Genomic DNA, 18,993 nt, shown 5'->3' with positions numbered 1-18,993 from the left:
TGACAAAAACAAGAAATGGAGAAAGGACCCTATTTAATAAATGGTGCTGGGAAAACTGGCTAGCCATATGTAGAAAGCTGAAACTGGATCCCTTCCTTACACTTTATACAAAAATTAATTCAAGATGGATTAAAGACTTAAACGTTAGACCTAAAACCATAAAAACCCTAGAAGAAAATCTAGGCAATACCATTCAGGACATAGGCATGGGCAAGGACTTAATGACTAAAACACCAAAAGCAATGGCAACAAAAGCCAAAACAGACAAATGGGATCTAATTAAACTAAAGAGCTTCTGCACGGCAAAAGAAACTACCATCAGAGTGAACAGGCAACCTACAGAATGGGAGAAAATTTTTGCAATCTACCCATCTGACAAAGGGCTAATATCCAGAATCTACAAAGAACTCAAACAAATGTATAAGAAAAAAAACAAACAACCCCATCAAAAAATGGGCAAAGGATATCAACAGACACTTCTCAAAAGAAGACATGTATGCAGCCAACAGACACATGAAAAAATACTCATCATCACTGGTCACCAGAGAAATGCAAATCAAAACCACAAGAGATACCATCTCACACCAGTTAGAATGTGATCATTAAAAAGTCAGGAAACAACAGATGCTGGAGAGGATGTGGAGAAATAGGAAGGCTTTTACACTGTTGGTGGGACTGTAAACTAGTTCAACCATTGTGGAAGACAGTGTGGCGATTCCTCAGGGATCTAGAACTAGAAATACCATTCCCATAGAAATACCAGTGATCCCATTACTGGGTATATACCCAAAGGATTATAAATCCTGCTACTATAAAGACACATGCACACGTTTGTTTATTGCGGCACTATTAATGATTGTAAAGACTTGGAACCAACCTAAATGTCCATCAATGATAGAATGGATTAAGAAAACATGGCACATATACACCATGGAATAGTATGCAGGCATAAATCATGAGTTCATGTCCTTTGTAGGGACATGGATGAAGCTGAAAACCATCATTCTCAGCAAACTATCACAAGGACAGAAAACCAAACACCACATGTTTTCACTCATAGGTGGGAATTGAACAATGAGAACACTTGGACACAAGGTGGGGAACATCACACACTGGGGCCTTTTAGGGGGTAGGGGGCTGGAGGAGGGATAGCATTAGGAGAAATACCTAATGTAAATGACGAGTTGATGGGTGCAGCAAACCAACATGGCACATGTATACCTATGTATCAAACCTGCACATTGGGCACATGTACCCTAGAACTTAAAGTATAATTTTAAAAAATACAAAAAATTACCCTGGCATGGTGGCGGGTACTTGTAATCCCAGCTACCTGGAAGGCTGAGGCAGGAGAATCGCTTGAACCCCGGAGGCGGAGGTTGCGGTGAGCTGAGATTGTGCCATTGCACTCCAGCCTGGGCAACAAGAGCAAAAATCTGTCTCAAAAAAAAAAAAAAAAAGCAAGAAATATGCTGTTTTCAAATAAAAAATTTAAAATGGCTTCCCTATCCCTCAACAAAATGTAGGTTTATTTTGAATTTACAGAATTGTTAGTCATGCTGTTTTTTTCCCTAAATTTGAAGCTTCTTTTAAGTTTGAGGAATTTGCACATTGAAGTCCACGAAAGTGTTAATTGGTGATACCAAATTATGAACTATCATATTGAAACTCTATTTTAGAAAATAAAGATAATTAGAAAAAAAGAAGAAAGAATATAAATTGAGGGATTTCCAAGAAGTACTAAAAAATTGGTCTATTTGGTTGCATAATTACCAACAATTCCAACAATTAGAGGACAATTTTGGAACTGGACAAACTTTAGACTCTGAAATGTTTTTCATAAGGCAAAAAAGGGAACATCTCCAAAATAAGATTTTAATTCTCAGAATCTCTTGTGATGACCATTAAAGACCAGAGTGATGAGACTAAAGTTTCCCAGCGAGAGAATTGGTAGGGCTAGAGCACAATGAACTGCAAAGTAAAAGGTAAATGAACAATGAGACACCATCTCATACCAGTTAGAATGGCAGTTATTAAGAAGTCAAAAAACAACAGATGCTGTCAAGGCTGTGGAGAAAAGAGAATGCTTATACACTTACATACTGTCGGTAGGAATGTAGTTCCTACCAATTAGTTTAGCCACTGTAGAAGGCAGTTTGGAGGTATCTCAAAGAACTTAACACAGAACTACCATTTGAGCAAGCAATCCAATTACTAGGCATATATCCAAATGAAAATAAGTCATTCTACCAAAACAATTCAGCACTATTCACAATAGCAAAGACGTGTAATCAACCTACGTGCCCCTCAATGGTGGATTGGATAAAGAAAATGTGATACATATATACCATGGAATCCTATGAAGCCATAAAAAAGAACAAAATCATTTCCTTAGCAGCAACATGAATGCAGCTGGAGGACATTATCCTTAGCAAATTAACACAGGACCAGAAAACCAAATATCACATGTTCTCACTTATAAGTGGGAGCTAAGCATTGGGTACTCATAGACATACAGATGGCAATGATAGACACTGGGGACTACTAGAGAGGGTAAGGAAGGAGGGGTAACAGTTGAAAAACTAACTGTTGAGTACTATGCTCAGTACCTGGGTGACAGAATCATTTGTGTCCTAAACCTCAGCAGCACGCAATATACCCTGTAACAAACCTGTACATGTACTTCCTGAATCTAAAATGTTGAAATTATTTAAAAAAGGAGTAAAAGGTAAATGAGGGAAAGGATAGTATTTTGCGGGCAATTTTGGGAGAAAACCTAGAAAAGAAAGAAATAGGAGGGTAGATAGGTGGGATACCAGGAAAATTTGTCATTCCTGTTCTCCCTTCCTCTTTTGAGTAGACATGGACAGAATCATATTTATGAGCATCAGAGTAGGTACAGATAGAGCTGAGAGTTGAAAAAAAAATCAGTAATCGATAGGATTATCAATGAAGCAAGGTCTCTTTATGTTAACCCACCTTACAGTGGCAGTTGATGCAATTAACAAGTCTAGTTTCCTTTGGCCACTCTCCATTTTTAAATTTTTTGTCCCATGAGACACTACACCCTCCGTTTTCACCCATCACTCACTGGCTTTTCACCTTCAGTTTCCTTCTCAGCTTTCCTTTCCTCTTAAGAAACACAAGTTTCTCAGAGCTGGGTCTGGGGCTTTGTTTTCTTCTATGTGTGATATGATTGTATGAGCCCATCATGCTCACAGTTTTAAGTGTGATAATATCTTCCTAGTTTATATCCAGGTCAGATTTCCCATCTGAATTGCAGACTTAACTTATATCCAAACAATTTCTGAACATCTTCTCTGCATGTCTCACAGGCATCTCACTCATAGTGTGTCTGAAACAGAAACCTTGACTTCACCCCACTCAACCCAACCAGCTCCTCTGCATTTCCCTCATAATGGCATCACCACCCACCTTGCTGCAGAAATATGGATTCTCATCTAGACTTCACCCTCTTCCTGACCATAAATACAATCAATCCATCAACTTCTATTCTGTGTATTGCCAACAGATATCTCAGTTATAACATCTTTATACCTCCACAGTTGCCTCCCCTAGCTCTTGAGCGTCCACTCTCTTTCTCCAGGATTATTGCTGGAGTCTCCTAACGGGACACTACTTCCACAATTTGTCAGATCAACACCACTCTTCTGTTTAAAATCCTCAGTCAATTTCTATGGGACAAAGTGAAAAGGAAAAAAATCCAAATTCTTTAGTGTATAGGACCCCTGCTCAACTTTCCAACTGCCTGTCATTCCACTCTCCCCTCACACACTCCACCTTGGCCTTCTTTCAGTTCCCTGAAGAACACTCCAGCTTTTGTTATTTGCTTAACTTCTAGCATTTTTGCTACCCTTCCCATGTCTTCGCGGCTGGCTGCTTCTATTCATTTAGTTCCTATCTTAAATATTCCCTTCATAGAGATGCCGTCTTTGACAACCCTTTCACATTTTTTTTTTTTTGAGACAGAGTCTGGGCTGTAGTGGAGTGGCGTGATCACCGCTCACTGCAGGCTCCGCCTCCCGGGTTCACGCCATTCTCCTACTTCAGCCTCCTGAGTAGCTGGGACTACAGGCACCTGCCACCACGCCTGGCTAATTTTTGTGTATTTTTAGTAGAGACGGGTTTCACCATATTAGCCAGGATGGTCTCGATCTCCTGACCTTGTGATCCACCCGCCTCGGCCTCCCAAAGTGCTGGGTTTACAGGCGTGAGCCACTGCACCTGGCCTACCCTCTCAAAATTTAGCTATTCTTTTATTATTCCCTATTATTGTGTTTCTGTCACAGCATTCATTTATCAATCTTATTTCCTTATCTTCTGCATCCAAAATTTTCTGAGGGCAGGACAAATCTGCCTTGCTTACTACAGTACCACAAGCTTCCAGCACAGTTACACAATAAATATTTGATAAATACGTATTGAATGCATGAATGAATGGATGGAGATGAGATGGAACTTAAAGCTTAAATAGTGGAAGAAATATTTCCCTTTGAGATAGAAAGTACAAAAAGGTGGTAACGTATACAAATATATTTATGCACATGGGATGAGAAGTTGAAAATATTCATAGCTCATACTGGAGGAAGGGTTATCTGTTAATGTAATAGGCTAGGGGCTTGAGGAGAATGGAGAATATTTTGGACAGATACTATGGGCAATGGGAGAGAATGCTAGCCAGCTAGCTAGGATTTCAGAGGGGCAGTGAGCACTTTCCTGAAACTGGAGATGCCAAAATTTTATGAAATTTCAATATATGATTTGCTCCACCAGTGCCTGCCAGCCTGCGTGTAAGAAGAGATAAAGCAAATTGCTGGATTAATATGAGTCTAAGGGATATCAGAGCACATGAGGTAGAAAGAGAATGGGTAGTGAGGTTTGAGGGGACTGGTGTAAGGTGGTTGAATGTTCCGGCATGGGCTCTGGGTCAGGGAAAGAGGAAGTAAAGCTAAGAGGAGTTTAATAGCCTGAGTGAAAGGGAGGGTACAGAAGAAAACAGCTACGGCCTATGACTTCCTCATCTCTAACTTTATAATATAAATTAATGAGAAATTCACATTTCACAGTTACATTTTTTTAATGGTATTTGGTGCTGAAAAAAAAATCAAATCAGTTCTAAAAAGAAAGGATCAATTACACAAATTCAGCATAAACCAACAAGCCCAGCTGTGAAGTCCTGAGAGTTGCTTTATGGTTAAAATTTGGTTGGTCTGAGAAACATCCAGTGACAAAAGGAATTGTATCAGGAGGAGTTAACTAAGCAGGCTCATGCAAATGACTCTTCCTATATTTTAAATTAGTAGAGTTTTTGTCCTTTTTAGAAGGAAGTTCTAAAAAGTGCTAGACAGTCTAAAATTGGAGGTAAGAAAAAATTCTCAGAAATTTGAGAGATTTGGGGAAGACACCTCTAATCACCAAATATCTAATCCTCTATTCCCCCGATTGTGTCATGGTGCCTTAATTTCACCATTAGTACCCTACATGGGCAGATCATGAGAGATTCCACTAGATGCTAATATCCCAGCAAATAAGTAGTACCTCTGCCAATTGTTGACAAATATATATCTTAGATGTGTTTAAAGAATTACAATGAAGAAATTCTGTGGAAGATTATATGGTACAGATCATATTAGTGCCTGGTAAAAGCAATATTACAGGATGGGAAAGAGGGACCCAGAAAGAAATGCCTGAGATTTCCAATACAAAGTTTCAGGGTGTGCCTTGATTTGGGGTGACTGACATGTCAAGGCACTCTGACATTTACAGAGGCCTGTTCTCCTGCATTACTAAACAGATTAAACATGTTTCCGGGTATCTAGCAAAACTAGTGTGCTTGTTTTGTTCAAAGGAACAGTGGGAAACCCCCGCAAAGCTTTCAGCATTTTAAACTCTTACTCTAGTCTTTCATACTGGAAGAAAGGTTACTTGCTAATGTAATAGGGTAGGGGCTTGAGGAGAATGGAGAATATTCTGGGCAGACACTATGTCATCTAGTTGGCATAGGTTGTAAAAACCATTTCAAGTTATCCTACACCAACCTAATTCAAGCAAGTTTCCTTTATTTCAATTTTTCCTTAATTTCTGCCTATATCATGGGAGGAGAAATTGCTGCTAAAGTCTAATTTGAATGCCAGATATTTCTAGGTTTGTAACTTTTTTGAGGCTAAGAAATCACATTTATATTCTATATGCCTATTTATTATACAAATTAGGTATTTAGAGTCTACTGGTCCCATGCTATACTTAAAAAATTAATCCAATCTCTTCGTCTGGGGTGGAATCTAGGCTTAGATTACTGCAGCCAATCCAAGTTCTAAAAACAAATGGGGCCTCTAATGTGGGGAGTTTCACTATCCTGCACTTAGCTGACATACTACTGTGGTGGACAGAAAGACTCTGGACTTGAGAAAGATGACAAGAGACTAAGTTTTTAGTTCATTCTAGCATTTATTGGCCCTATGGCCATGGGCAAGTCAGTTAGGCCCCTAGAACCTTAGTTTCCTCACTTTTAGGATGAAGATTACAATGCCTTCATCACAGAACAGTGGTGAAGATTTGATGAGATAATGGATGTAAAAATATTTTGTGAGCTTCATGCTGAAAAACTCATGTGAGAACCTACGATTACCCATAATGCAAATACACACATTTTGAGGGAGCACACTGCCCTTTTCTGAAGCAGTCCTTTAATCTGAATCTATCAAGTGCTCAACCATTTATCGAGAGACCCAGAAAGTGATGCGTCCCACCCTCCTGGCTTCTGTGTGCTGAGTGCTGAGCCACTAACCTGATTTGAATGTAGCCTATCAAATAGAGAAGGTTTTAAATCATAAGATTGAGGGAATGATAACATTCTCTCATTTCTATGAATTTTTCATTTTATTCCGAGACAGTCAAGATGTACTATGTGGGTCAAGTCTCAGCCTTCACAGGTTTGAACAGAAGGTCAAGGAGAATATTTTCTTAACTTCTATTTGCAATTCAACTACTGCCTTCATGTGAGCCTTCAGGGGCCTTCACTCACCAAGCACTGATATCTCAGGAACATCAGGAGGAGAATTGAGCACACAGCTGAAGAGCTCTGCCTGGGATTTTATTCTTTTCTCCCAGACCTTAGAATTGTTGGGGCTGCTTTCCCTCTCACTGATAAGAAGGTACAGTGATATAAAAACTGTATTTTCATGTTTTGTTCTTTTTAGGGTAGACTATCCATGACATTCAGTCAAAATCACCTGGCTACTGATTCAGAAAATTTAAGTCACACTCATCACTTCTACTCCAAAGTTCTTAGCCAGCTGCGGCTGTGGTTGCCATGGTAAATGTAAAGTCATCAAAGTGACAGGACTCAGGCTTAGAAATATCAGCCACCAGCATAAACATTCACCACTTCAACAATAGTCTGTTTTGAGCAGGAAGCTGTCACAGTGAAATTGGGATGGCAGGGAGAAGAGGAGGAGGTGGTGTGATGTGGCAGAAATAATACTAGGCGGGGATGTTCTGTCTTTCCTGCTGTGTATGACCTTGGGCAAGTCATTTTTCTCCTGGAACGTTGTCTGTAACATAAAGGACTAGATTAGAAAACTTTCAAATCTTCACCTAGTATTAACATTCTGTGGTTTTCTATGCAACTTTAGCATTTACCTGTAAGTGCTTTCCTTTGGGGCATAAGTCCCCTGAGAAAAGGCAAATTAAATTGTTATTTCTATGGTCTTAAATCATTTAACGGTTTCCCACTGGCCCTTGGAAGAACCTGAAGGTCCTGAGTGATCTGGACTCTACTTACTTCTATGGCCTCATTTACGTCCTCATTGCTCTCCTGCAACCCATGTCAGATTTCCCTCAATTTCTCAATGGATCATCCTTTTTACCGCTTTCTCCATTTCTCTGACTCTCTACTCTTTCAGGTTGCAGCTCAAACATTTTTGTTCTCTCCCAGGACAGGTTTAGCTTTTTATCTCCTTTTTCCCAACAATCCCCTGTGTTTCAGCATCACATTTTGCTGTATACGCCTTGAAGTCAATGACCATGCTCTGATGCCATACTTTGCAGTAGCAGCCCAGAGAGATTTGTTCACTGCAGGGCTGTGGTTATGGCCAAGTTTTAAAGAATCACCTTTGCTTAGTGCTATATAGGAAATGCTTTTCTATAATTTTTTTCTCTGATGAGGTACATGTCATGCAAACTTAATTCCCATCATGCATCTCTTACCCATGTATAAGGAAGAGAGGTGTTTTAATTTCTGCCAATGTCATATGACTATAAGGAAACAAAGGAAGGAAAAGCTGTCACCTGTGGAAAGAATACTAGAATTAAAAATTGGGAAATTTTCTTTTGAATCCCAAATTTGCTATTAGTTTGCTGGGACAATGGATAAATCATTTATTCTTTTACAGTCTCACTCTTCTCAACTGTAAAACATATGAAAGTTAATATCTCATAGTGTTGCTGTGAGGACTGCTTAGATACAAACACACACACAAACACACACACATAAGTCTACATGCATACATATATGCATATACACACATCACTGACTGAAACAAAACTAAGCATTTTCTTTGTGTGTGAAGCTGAGCAATGGAGGGATTCCGCTTTAGCACAGGGCCTTGGCAAGCTAAGGAGACTTGCAGGTGATGATGGTCACTATGTGGGGAGAGTTGCTGGAGGTGGAGAGGGAACCAGACTGGTGCAGTGGAATTATTACTGAGTGAGGAAGAGTCAGAAAACTAGAGGTTGGGTCCCAACATTGGCACTTGTGAGCTGTGAGGCCTTGGGCAAATTACTTTACCATTTGCTCTTTTTTCCCCCCTCATCTGTTAATAAAGAGAGGTAACACTTTGCTAATCTGGCATGGCCACAAGGATCAGATGAAATAATATGCCTGAAGGATGAAAGGCCTCAACTGCCTGGCATGGCGCACCGCTCCTGATTGATAGGCAATGAGCAAATATCACATGCAATGAAATGAACTGCCACTGTCTGAAATATCTGCTATTATCTGAAACCTCAGCTTCCTCTGTAAGTCTCAGTTTTTCTATAGGTAAAGCTGGGATGATGATAGTATCTACCTTGAGGAATTGTTTTAAGGATTAAATGAGAAGGCAAGTTGTGAAGCCTTTGTAAACACTGTTTCCTCATATTGCTGCTTCTCACACATGTCCATATTATCAACATTTTAGAAGCAAGGCCAATTGAGGTGGTACTTGAGTTTGGTATAATATAGCTGTTTTTCCAGGAGACTCTAAAAAGCTCCTTTCATTTCGAAAGCAAACAGCAAAATACAGCTTCTAAACATTGCTATTTTCCCTGAATTTTCTGAACCTTGAGCAAAAAAGTTGTTTCTCTCTTGAGAGGCTCTGTTCTGATTGGATCAGCCAGAAAAGCCCAATAGGAAGTTATTTTCAGGGCCAAGAGTACCAGGGCAATATTACAGCAAAAGTTTGATATATTATGCTGATGGTTAAATTGGGCCTTGTGTTCCGTATATGAAAAAGTATACTTCTTTCAAATTCCTGCATTTACTAACTACTCTCTCCCAGGAGTGTTTCTAGGGCTTTCACAGTATTTAGGAGGAAAAGTCAGGAATTCGCTTTAACATTTCTGTTTTCTATTAATTAGGCACTGTTTAGCTGTTTTCTTTTTAGAAAGAAACTAGTAGCAGAATTTGAACTAGTAGCAGAATTGTGCTTTCCGTTCTTCTCCTCTAATCTTTGTTGTCTTTGTTATTCCCTTTGTTATAAGGAGAGTGGGATAAATAAAAGTATTCAAAGGCCCAGTTCATTGTCCTTTGGCCATATTTCACCTTCATTATGTTACAGTCTAGTCTGAACCCTTTTAACAAGTTTTCTTTTTTATGTCCTGCTCTCCTACATGACTTTTGAGTGAAAAAGAGTACTGTGCTCTAACACACAAACACAAATGCTCACAAATGCACGCACGTGCACACACAAATGAACACATACACACTATTCAAAAGGCACCACTGCACTGCTTTCACCCATAGAGGTGAAAGCAGGAAGTAAATCCTTTTGAATTCATCTCATGAAGTTTTTTTTTTCCTGCCTCCAATTAGTTTCTCAAGGAGATCTCATAGCTTCTCCAATCAATTTTAATTAATATTCTCCAATCACTATTAGTCACAAAATCACGTTCATTTCATCAATTAAGATTTGTGTCCCATGTAAAAATTAAAAATTTAAATTTAATTTAACTTTAAAGTTTCTTTTTTTCTCTCAGCCTGATAAACTTTTAGAAGCTCAAAGTTTGGGAGGATACCTGATCACTTTATTTTCTCTCTTCTGTCTCCTCCCCCTCCTCCTCTTCCTCCTCCAGTAACTCATTCGTTACAGTTTTTGACCCTACTAGGATCAAAATTAAGGTTCCAGAAAGTTTTTCTTTCCCCTCAGTAATTTAGATTGGTTTGTGGCAAATGCATGGTGCTATCTTTTGCTTTTCAAATGTGCCAAAAAAAAACCTTTCTTTAGCTGTGTAGGAAGGAATCAAATTATTGGTTGACAGTCCTGGCTCTGGGCTAAGAGAATAAAGACCCATTTTAATTGCTTTATTGAGGGGCTTGCCAGAGTTTTGTAGGGAAAGCAAAGCATTAAATTAAGCAATTGAGTAACATTACGAGGACACAGCAGTGGTAGACAAGCACGCCAGAATTCTTATTGTACTTTAAAAACTAAATGCTGGCAGCAAAAATTCCTTTGAGTCATTTTTCTCTAAATTCAGATTCAGGAAGTGCACTCTTAAAATAAGTTCATTTTTGGAGTTCCATCTTAACTATAGCTTCAGGCCAAAAGACAGACTTCTCCAAGTAGAACTGCCCTGCATAGGATCACATTTTAGCAAAACCTGTGTGTATGTGTGTGTGTGTGCGTGTGTGTGTATGTGTGTTGATTGTTGCTGACAGAAACAAACTTCAATCATTAGGAGCAAGAACTGAAAGGATTAGCTTTTAATTAAAAAAAGATTAAATATGGAACTTTAACTGTCAAAAAAGCATTTTATTTCAAGCAAATTTTATAGGCAAAATTTCTAGGCAACAATGAAGTTGTATTTTACATACGGACATAAAACATTCTTATAAATAAAATAGGCTTTCCTCTCTTGAAAGCCAAAACATTAAAATTAAGAACCAAAACAATAACAAAAATATAAAATAAGGAATAAACACAAATTAATGAATAGATTATAGTGTTAAACAGAATGTATTTGCCTTAAATCAGATTTTAATATCTTCTATATATTCATAATGAAAAATTAAGAAGCCATTATTAATTTATAAACAGACTTGCTGCAGGTTTCATTTGAATTGCTACCTTTTGATTATTTTTAAAGTAATATCAATTTTCACAAATCATTTCAGAGAAACAAATATTAAATTCATACTGTGTAAACCTATTGCTTCTGAATGTACAGCACTGTGATCAGTGTTAAAGGAGTACAAAATAAAGCTAAAGACAAAGTTTCCTTCAGAAGCTTATAATTTCACTAGGAAGGAAAAACAGACGTTCAAGGATTCAGTTAATGAAGAACACAGAATAAACAGTGTTTCAGTAACTAGGATGCCTGTGTACACTAAGAGTAATTGCAATTTAGAGGTCACAGCTACCTCATGGTCCAGGTGGAAGGAAGCCCCAGTTGGATTCTGAGCAACATTGAATTAGAATGTGTGCAAGAGAATGGTGAGGATGGAGGGAGGCTGTGGGAAGGGACCAGTGAATGAAAACCTCAGTGGATGGTTACAACTGTAAAGGGTGGAGAAGAGCAAAGAGATTAGCTTTTCTTATGCTAAGGGCCCAGCTTGGAGAAAATGTCATGTGCAGGGTGCTATTGCTATACCACAAAGGGGAGAAACATGGGCAGACAGAAAAGGACAGTGTGAGTAACCCTGAGAACAGAAAGGAGTTCTTGTGCTTTAGAAAAGAGGTGTGGGCCGGATGCGGTGGCTCACGCCTGTAATCCCAGCATTTTGGGAGGCCAAGGCGGGCGGATCATGAGGTCAGGAGATCGAGACCATCCTGGCTAACACGGTGAAACCCCGTCTCTACTAAAAATACAAAAAATTAGCTGGGCATGGTGGCAGGTGCCTGTAGTCCCAGCTACTTGGGAGGCTGAGGCAGGAGAATGGTGTGAACCCGGGAGGCGGAGTTTGCAGTGAGCCGAGATCGCACCACTGCGCTCAGCCTGGGTGACAGAGCGAGACTCCATCTCAAAAAAAAAAAAAAAAGAGGTGTGAAATTGAATCTTAACATTTTAGCAATGGTCCTTTGGGACTCCAGAGAAAACGGAGGAAAAAGCAGGTTTGGAAAAGAGAATCTGATTTTAGAACTAAGAGTAAGAGAAGTTGTCCTGGAAATCCCTGCCTGTCTCCTCTACCTTTTTATTGTTGTTGTTGTTGTTGTTGTTTTCTGAGACAAGGTCTTATTCTGTCACCCAGGCTAGTGGCACAATCTTGGTTCACTGCAACCTCGACCGCTCAGGCTCAAGTGATCCTCCCACCTCAGCTTCCTGAGTGGCTGAGACTACAGGCATGCACCACCACCCTTGGGTAATTTTTAAATTTTTTTGTAATGATGAGGTCTCACTATATTGCCCAGGCTGATCTCAAACTCCTGGGCTCAAGGGATCCTCTAACCATGGCCTCCCAAAGTGCTGAGATTACAGGCTTGAGCTACCATGCCTGTCCTCTACTTCTTAATGGTAATCTCACCCTAGCACATCAGCTCATTCATCTTTAAGATGATGTTAACTACCGACTAGTTATTATCTTCACTGGGTGAAGTTGAATTTAAATGATTATACCAAATCTGTGCGCTTTTTTTTTTTTTTTTTACATTTTTTGGTTCATTCTGTATCAATGAGCAGTTGTGATATGACAGTTATGTATGAATTCATCTATAACAGTGGATTTTGGGGAAATGAATAGGTCGATAAGGAAGATATTCTCCAAAACTCTTAAAATTTAAAGGTTGTGGTACGATGCTACTCCAGCTAATTTTAAGCTAGCCCTCCTGTATTCTTACAGTTGGTTCTCTCTCTCTCTCTCTTTCACACACACGTACTCATTTTCTTATTCTATTTTATAACAATTTCCCCTTATGCTGACTTTGAAAACTTATTATCTTAAAAAATCTTATTGCATGCATTCCTGTAAGCAGCTACCTCAAACGCTTTTTGAGCCAGGCTGAAAATAAATAAAGCCAAATTTAAAAAAACAAAAACAAAAAACACTCCAAATCTTGCCAAACTGATGAATCAAATGTTTTTTTATTGTATTTTCTTTAACCTTTATCTATATGAATACATAATTTACACATATTTATAGTCAAGGTGTTTGGGTAAAAGAACAAAAAATGATTTATCCTCTTTCAAAGAAGAGGGCTACAAAAGGACTGAAAAATACTTTGGGAGGCCCCAGGTCCAGGATCCCTCGTGGTAGACCCCTGAGCGGAGCGTAGCATCCGCCAGGCAGCTTGAGACACACCTATATTTAGCCAAGGTGGGTTATGTGATAAGAGGGAGGAGGCCTGGCCACATGCTCTCTGACTCATCCTCTCAAGCACATGTGTCAATTTTTCCTACAGTTGGGACAACCTCCTTCAGAAGACAGAGCCTGACTGTAACTTTCCTGGGCTGCAATGCTTAACTTCTACAGAACAAAGTATAGAAACTAAGAAGTACTGGGAGTCCCCGAGCTTTCAGTGAGCCACACTAGTGATAACATCGTTATTACTTGCTTTGAGCACCCCCACCCCCGCCACACACGTGCCTTTTCTCTGGTTTGGAACTGGAGCTTGTGCTTCTGTGCAGTGTCTAATTCCTCCCCAGACTCCCTAGCAGCCTGCCGGGTCAATAAGGGCATGTTAAAATGAAACTGCTTTAATGGCTACTTCATTTCCTTGCACTTTGTGTTCAAAGCTGGCATGTGTAATCCTGTGATACACAGGACTTTAGATTAGAGGTGGGCCAACACAATTTTTAGGATCCTTTTTGAGGGGAGATTGGCAAGAGATGGAAGAGAGTGCAGAATAATTTTGAGCATGAATTTTAATCATTTCTCTACAATGACTAGCTTTGTGACCACAGGCAATCTAGCATCCCAGGGCCTCAGTTTCCTCATCTTTGAGTATGTCTGCATTCTCATCAAGGCTGTGATTATCACCAGGGTGAGAAGCGTGAATGGCACAGTGCTTGGTATAAGCAGTGCATGGCTGATAGCTGTTTGCTGATGGCTAAGAGATGGAAAACGACCTGGTTGTAGCCGACATCACAATGAAGAGACTCTTCTTTCTAATATGGATAAAGCTTCCCCTGTATCTGCCTTCTTCCTAGTAACACTGACTAAAATGTAATGCTGACTACCTAGATCACAAAGAAGAATTTTCTGCAGAAGCCAAACAAGGCCATTGTTTACATGCCACATGTGCTAAGTCTCAATCTTGACATTCCCCAATCCAACTTCCTGGCAATTGTTTGACTTAGGGAACTGAGTTAACAGTTATTGAACATACGGCTGTTGAGTACCTTCACTTATAAGTGGGCCAAGAAAAAAAATGCCAGGAACCCAATTATATTTGAATCAGATTAAATATCTATGTTTTGATCCACATCTGGTGATATAGTTATAGGAATTTAACTTTTTGAAGGACTGGTTCCTGAAGGCCCATTGGGCAGCTTTAGAACTGCATCACCTTGAGAAAGTGTTGTAACTTCTGAGCGCCCTCGCCAGCTTGTTAAGTTGAACCATAATGACTGCCTCCTCCTTTGCAGGGCTCATATGGAGTTCATCTATATGTATGCAGGCTCTTTGTAAATAGTGAATGTCTACAAATATAAGTGATTATTATTATGCTTTTTATACCTCCTGTAGGTGTTTGCTGGTCATGGACTGATTGACTTTTTCCAACATTATGATTCCTATGTAACTGATCTCCTGAAATGTCTACCATCTCCACCTATAAAGGAGATTAAATTTTAGGGAGTAAAGTCACTTCTTCTCTTGCTATCCTGGTTATCATTACTTATGATTAGGCAGAATTCTGCTGGTTAAGATATGATTCCAGGGAGGCCTGGAAGAGTCCTTCTGTGTGCTTCTTTCCCAAATGTATTCCTGACAAACTTGCTAATAATGAAAAGTTCCAAAATTGGGAATTCACTTCATTGTCACTATTCTAATGGAATTACACTTTAAGCTCTACCATTTATATTCATGTTATTATGAACTGAGTTCATCTAATCATTTTAATAGGTTTTCAACAGAGGGAAGAAAATTGAACATGAGCTAATGGTAGGGACCAAAGTCTCAGAGAATGAGAACTCTGCAACTGCTAATAAGAGAATTTTTGTCTGTGTAGCTGGTGAAATATTTGAATGATATCCAATGATTAATGTTTCTTTAATTCTCTAGGTGACCAAAAATCACACAAAATTATCTAGCAATAAATCCTCTCTATATAACAGCCAAAGCACTTGGGGTTGAGGAAAGAGAAGAGAAATAGGTCTTACCCAGCAGGTCTGGTGTCTTCAATGGCTCTATCCACTGGGATCAAATCGCTAAGGTAGACATTGAAGTTTCCTTCTTTCCATCTTCTTTCTGCCTCCTTCTCCTTTCCATGGGGGACAACTACAGGACGCCCAAACTGCCCTGGAGCTTTGGGGTCCCTTGGAGAAAGTGTCACATCAATTCTTAACACCTGGTGCGTTCCACTGTCTTCAGGTAAAAGGGCTTTTATATGACTCTGGTTGTATTCTGTAGGGGGGGCTTTGGCAGTTATGTTGATTTTTGCTGGCTCTAGCCCTCCAGTTAAAGCATGGTTAGTTTGGGACAGTGGTACTCTATGTGGAGCAAGTGAAGAGAAAGACATCTCACTTCTATTCCTGGAAATGTGTTTACTTTGGCTTTTACCCAATACTTTAGGAAATATTGTTTTGGTTTTAGAATTAGAGACCTCTTTGGGGTCTGCCTTTTGCTCTTCCTCTTTGGTTATAATCACAAGATGGCTTTCAGAGAAATTGAGTTTCTTCCCATGAGCCCCTCTAGCTCCATCATCCTTTGGCAAACTTCCCAAAGGTGTCTCATTAATAGATTGCTTCCTTAAGCGATTTGAATTGACAATGAACTTAGGAAAAGGAAGACTCGTATTGGCTTTGTGTTTATTTGCATTGACTTCTTTGCTCTGAGTCTTAGTTTTGTTTAAGGCCATGACTTCCCCAGACTTCGGCACTGCTGTGCTGGCAGGGTGTGCCCTCTCTTTTGCTACTGCCTGTGGTCGCTGCTTTGGTCTATCAGTACTAAGACTGATGGTCACATTCAAGTCCCTTTCAGCTGCTAGTTTTGATGTGTCACTGCTGGGACTATGACTCTTCCAGGGCTCCTGTTTTAAACTGACACGTCCCATGTGTACTGATATTTTGACTACCTGAGTTCCTTTTGCTGCTATGAATGAGGTCTTTGGAGCCCCCTGAGCTGTCATTTGCTTTGGTGTCCCCTGGTGAGAGGAGGCTTCAGGTTTGGTGCCTCTCCTGTCTGTCTTCTGCTTGTTAGGAGTCACAGGGAGGGTCTGCAGATGTGCAGGATGCCACAACGGCACAACCTTGCCCCTTCCCAGGGCATTCTGCATTTTTCTTTCCCTCTGGGTTTGGTCCAAGTCCACTTCAACCTTGAGCACACTCTCCTCAGTTTTTCTAACATTCTCTTTGCCCCATGCCCCTTTCCCATGTCCCCTTAGGGGAGGTTTCATCTCTTTTATGCTGCTGTAAAAAATTTTCCCTTGGTCTGGCTGAACTCTGAATCCTATCCGCTCTCTCCTCACAATGTCTTCCTTGATGACCCGAGTGTTGATCTCACTGAATGAGAGGCGGAGAGCTGCCATGTCAAAGAGGAGCCAGATGACAGAAGCTACAAAGATAAATGCCAAGACTCGCCCACTTCCTCGGAAAAACTTTCGGATCCTGTTCATGGTACAAAGCTTTCCCTAGCAGCCTGCCCTCCCTTAGCCTGCTTACCTTGAGTGGAGAGGGAGCTGAAGTAGCAGCAGCAGCAGCAGCAGCAGAGTTGCCAGAAAGTGACCCCCTCCCCTGAACACAGCAGGAAGCAGCAGTCCAAGGGGAAAGCTCAGTTCCTACCGCTTGTCAGTCTCTGCCTGCGTGGCATTTCATAGCAGAGCATCTGTGCCTGCTTGGCTGGCCCTGGCTAAGTTCTGGTAAACACTGGACTTAGGTCACTCCAGGAGCAGTTGATTCCAGCCACCGAACAGTTCAACATATCACTTGTCTTGTCTCCGGGAGCCCATGTCCACCTTCCTACAAGCCCAAGAAAAGGTGGGGGCCAGATTGAGACTGCTGTTTCTCTCCTCCCCGTTCTCCGTCTGCACGCTGTAACTCAACACCACTTCTCATAAGGAAAACATTTCATGCCATTACCCAGAAAACTTCATTCAGCTCTCACCTTCTGTGTTATGTGAGAGCATGTGTGTTTAAACGGCAATTAAAGAGGAAAAAAAGCTATCTAACTTGGAGGGCATGTGTTCCTGGTTTGTAACCCCACCTACCCTACTCCTGCTCATTAACCCTGTTGTAGCCAGGTGCCAATGCTCTGCCTGAGGAATTTATCACTGAAGTTAACATTTCAGCTTTAAGACATAACAGCTTAAAGAAGGGGCCTGGTATATCCTCACTTCCAGAGATGTATATGTTTAATTATTTAGATCATTCATTCAAGGGGTTTCAATGTATTTCTTTGTAATTAAGCCAACTATTTTTTTTTCACGAATCCATCTGTTTTTATTATTACATTTGATTACAAATAAACTTAATTTGTCATACTGCTATAAAAGTTTCTAAACACTTTGTTATGGTCTGAATGTTTATGTCCACCCAAAATTCATATGTTGAAACCTAATCATAAATGTGATAATATTAGGAGGTAGGGCTTTTGAAGGTGATTTCATTATAAGGATAGAGCCCTCATGAATGGGATCAGCACCCTTAAAAAAGAGGCCCTATTGCCTTGCCATTCCACAAAGTGAAGACATAATGAGAAGGTGCCATCTATGAACCAGGAAATGGGCCTTCACCAGTCAACGAATCTGCTGGTGCCTTGATTTCTGACTTCTCAGTCTCTAGAACTGTGAGAAATAAATTTCTGTTGTTTATGAGTCACTTAGTCTATGTTATTCTTCTATAGTAGCCTGAACAGATTAAGACACACTTACTCTCAGTTTCAGTACTTATCTCGTCATAAACCAGCAAGCAAAAGTTTCAGGACCACACCAGGACTTGGACCAGATTTTGAGTGATGCTGGTTGACTGGTAGGGTAGCGGTTCCCCCACAGGCTTTTCATTAGAACCACTTGAAAGAAGATCCCCAAAACTCTGGTCAATTGATGAGAGAGGAGGTGGAGATGACAGTTGGGCTGATATTGTATTAAATATATATATATATATATTTTATTTTATTTATTTATTTTTTTTTACAAAGCTTCCCAGGTCTTTCAAATGTGCAGCTAAAGTTGAGAAACACTGGTCTAGAAAAAAAGTCTCAATTTTTTTTTTGTTTGTTTGGTTTTTGAACATTGCCTATGAGACATTTAATTTTAGGTGTCTACTTGACTGGGCTAAGGAACACCCAGAGAACCAGTAAAGCATTATTTTTAGGTATATCTGTGAGGGTGTTTCCAGAAGAGATTGGCATTTGACTCAGTGCACTGAGTGGGGAGGAGATGCCCTCACCCAATGTGGGCAGGCAGCACTAATTGGTTGAGGGCCCAGATAGAAAAAAAGGCAGAGGAAAGGTGGATTCTCTCTCTGTTAGTGAGCTGGGACATCTTTCTTCTTCTGCCTTTGGACTAGAACTTTAGATTCTCTGGCTTTGGCCTCTGGGGCTTGTACCAGTCTGCCCCCACAACCTCCACATCCCTCACTAGGTTCTCAGGCTTTTGACCTCAGACTGAGAGTGATGTTATT

At 40.1% G+C, this 18,993-nt stretch overlaps 1 protein-coding gene across 1 annotated transcript in view; it reads right to left on the bottom strand.

The window, feature by feature from the left end:
- The window catches only part of GALNT5 (polypeptide N-acetylgalactosaminyltransferase 5), a 53,814-nt gene extending 36,242 nt beyond the window's left edge, over positions 1 to 17,572 (bottom strand). The window contains exon 1 of the mRNA XM_003832712.7: positions 15,535 to 17,572. Within this exon, the coding sequence (XP_003832760.1) occupies positions 15,535 to 16,988 (1,454 nt within the window). The 5' untranslated portion in view covers positions 16,989 to 17,572. The remainder of the gene's footprint in view (positions 1 to 15,534) is intronic.
- Between the last annotated feature and the right edge of the window lie 1,421 nt (positions 17,573 to 18,993).

This window comes from Pan paniscus, chromosome 13 (assembly GCF_029289425.2).
Source record: "Pan paniscus chromosome 13, NHGRI_mPanPan1-v2.0_pri, whole genome shotgun sequence".
NCBI classification, from domain to species: Eukaryota; Metazoa; Chordata; class Mammalia; order Primates; family Hominidae; genus Pan; species Pan paniscus.
Note: the sequence above shows the minus strand (reverse complement) of the source record. Positions and strands in the feature narration are given on the sequence as shown.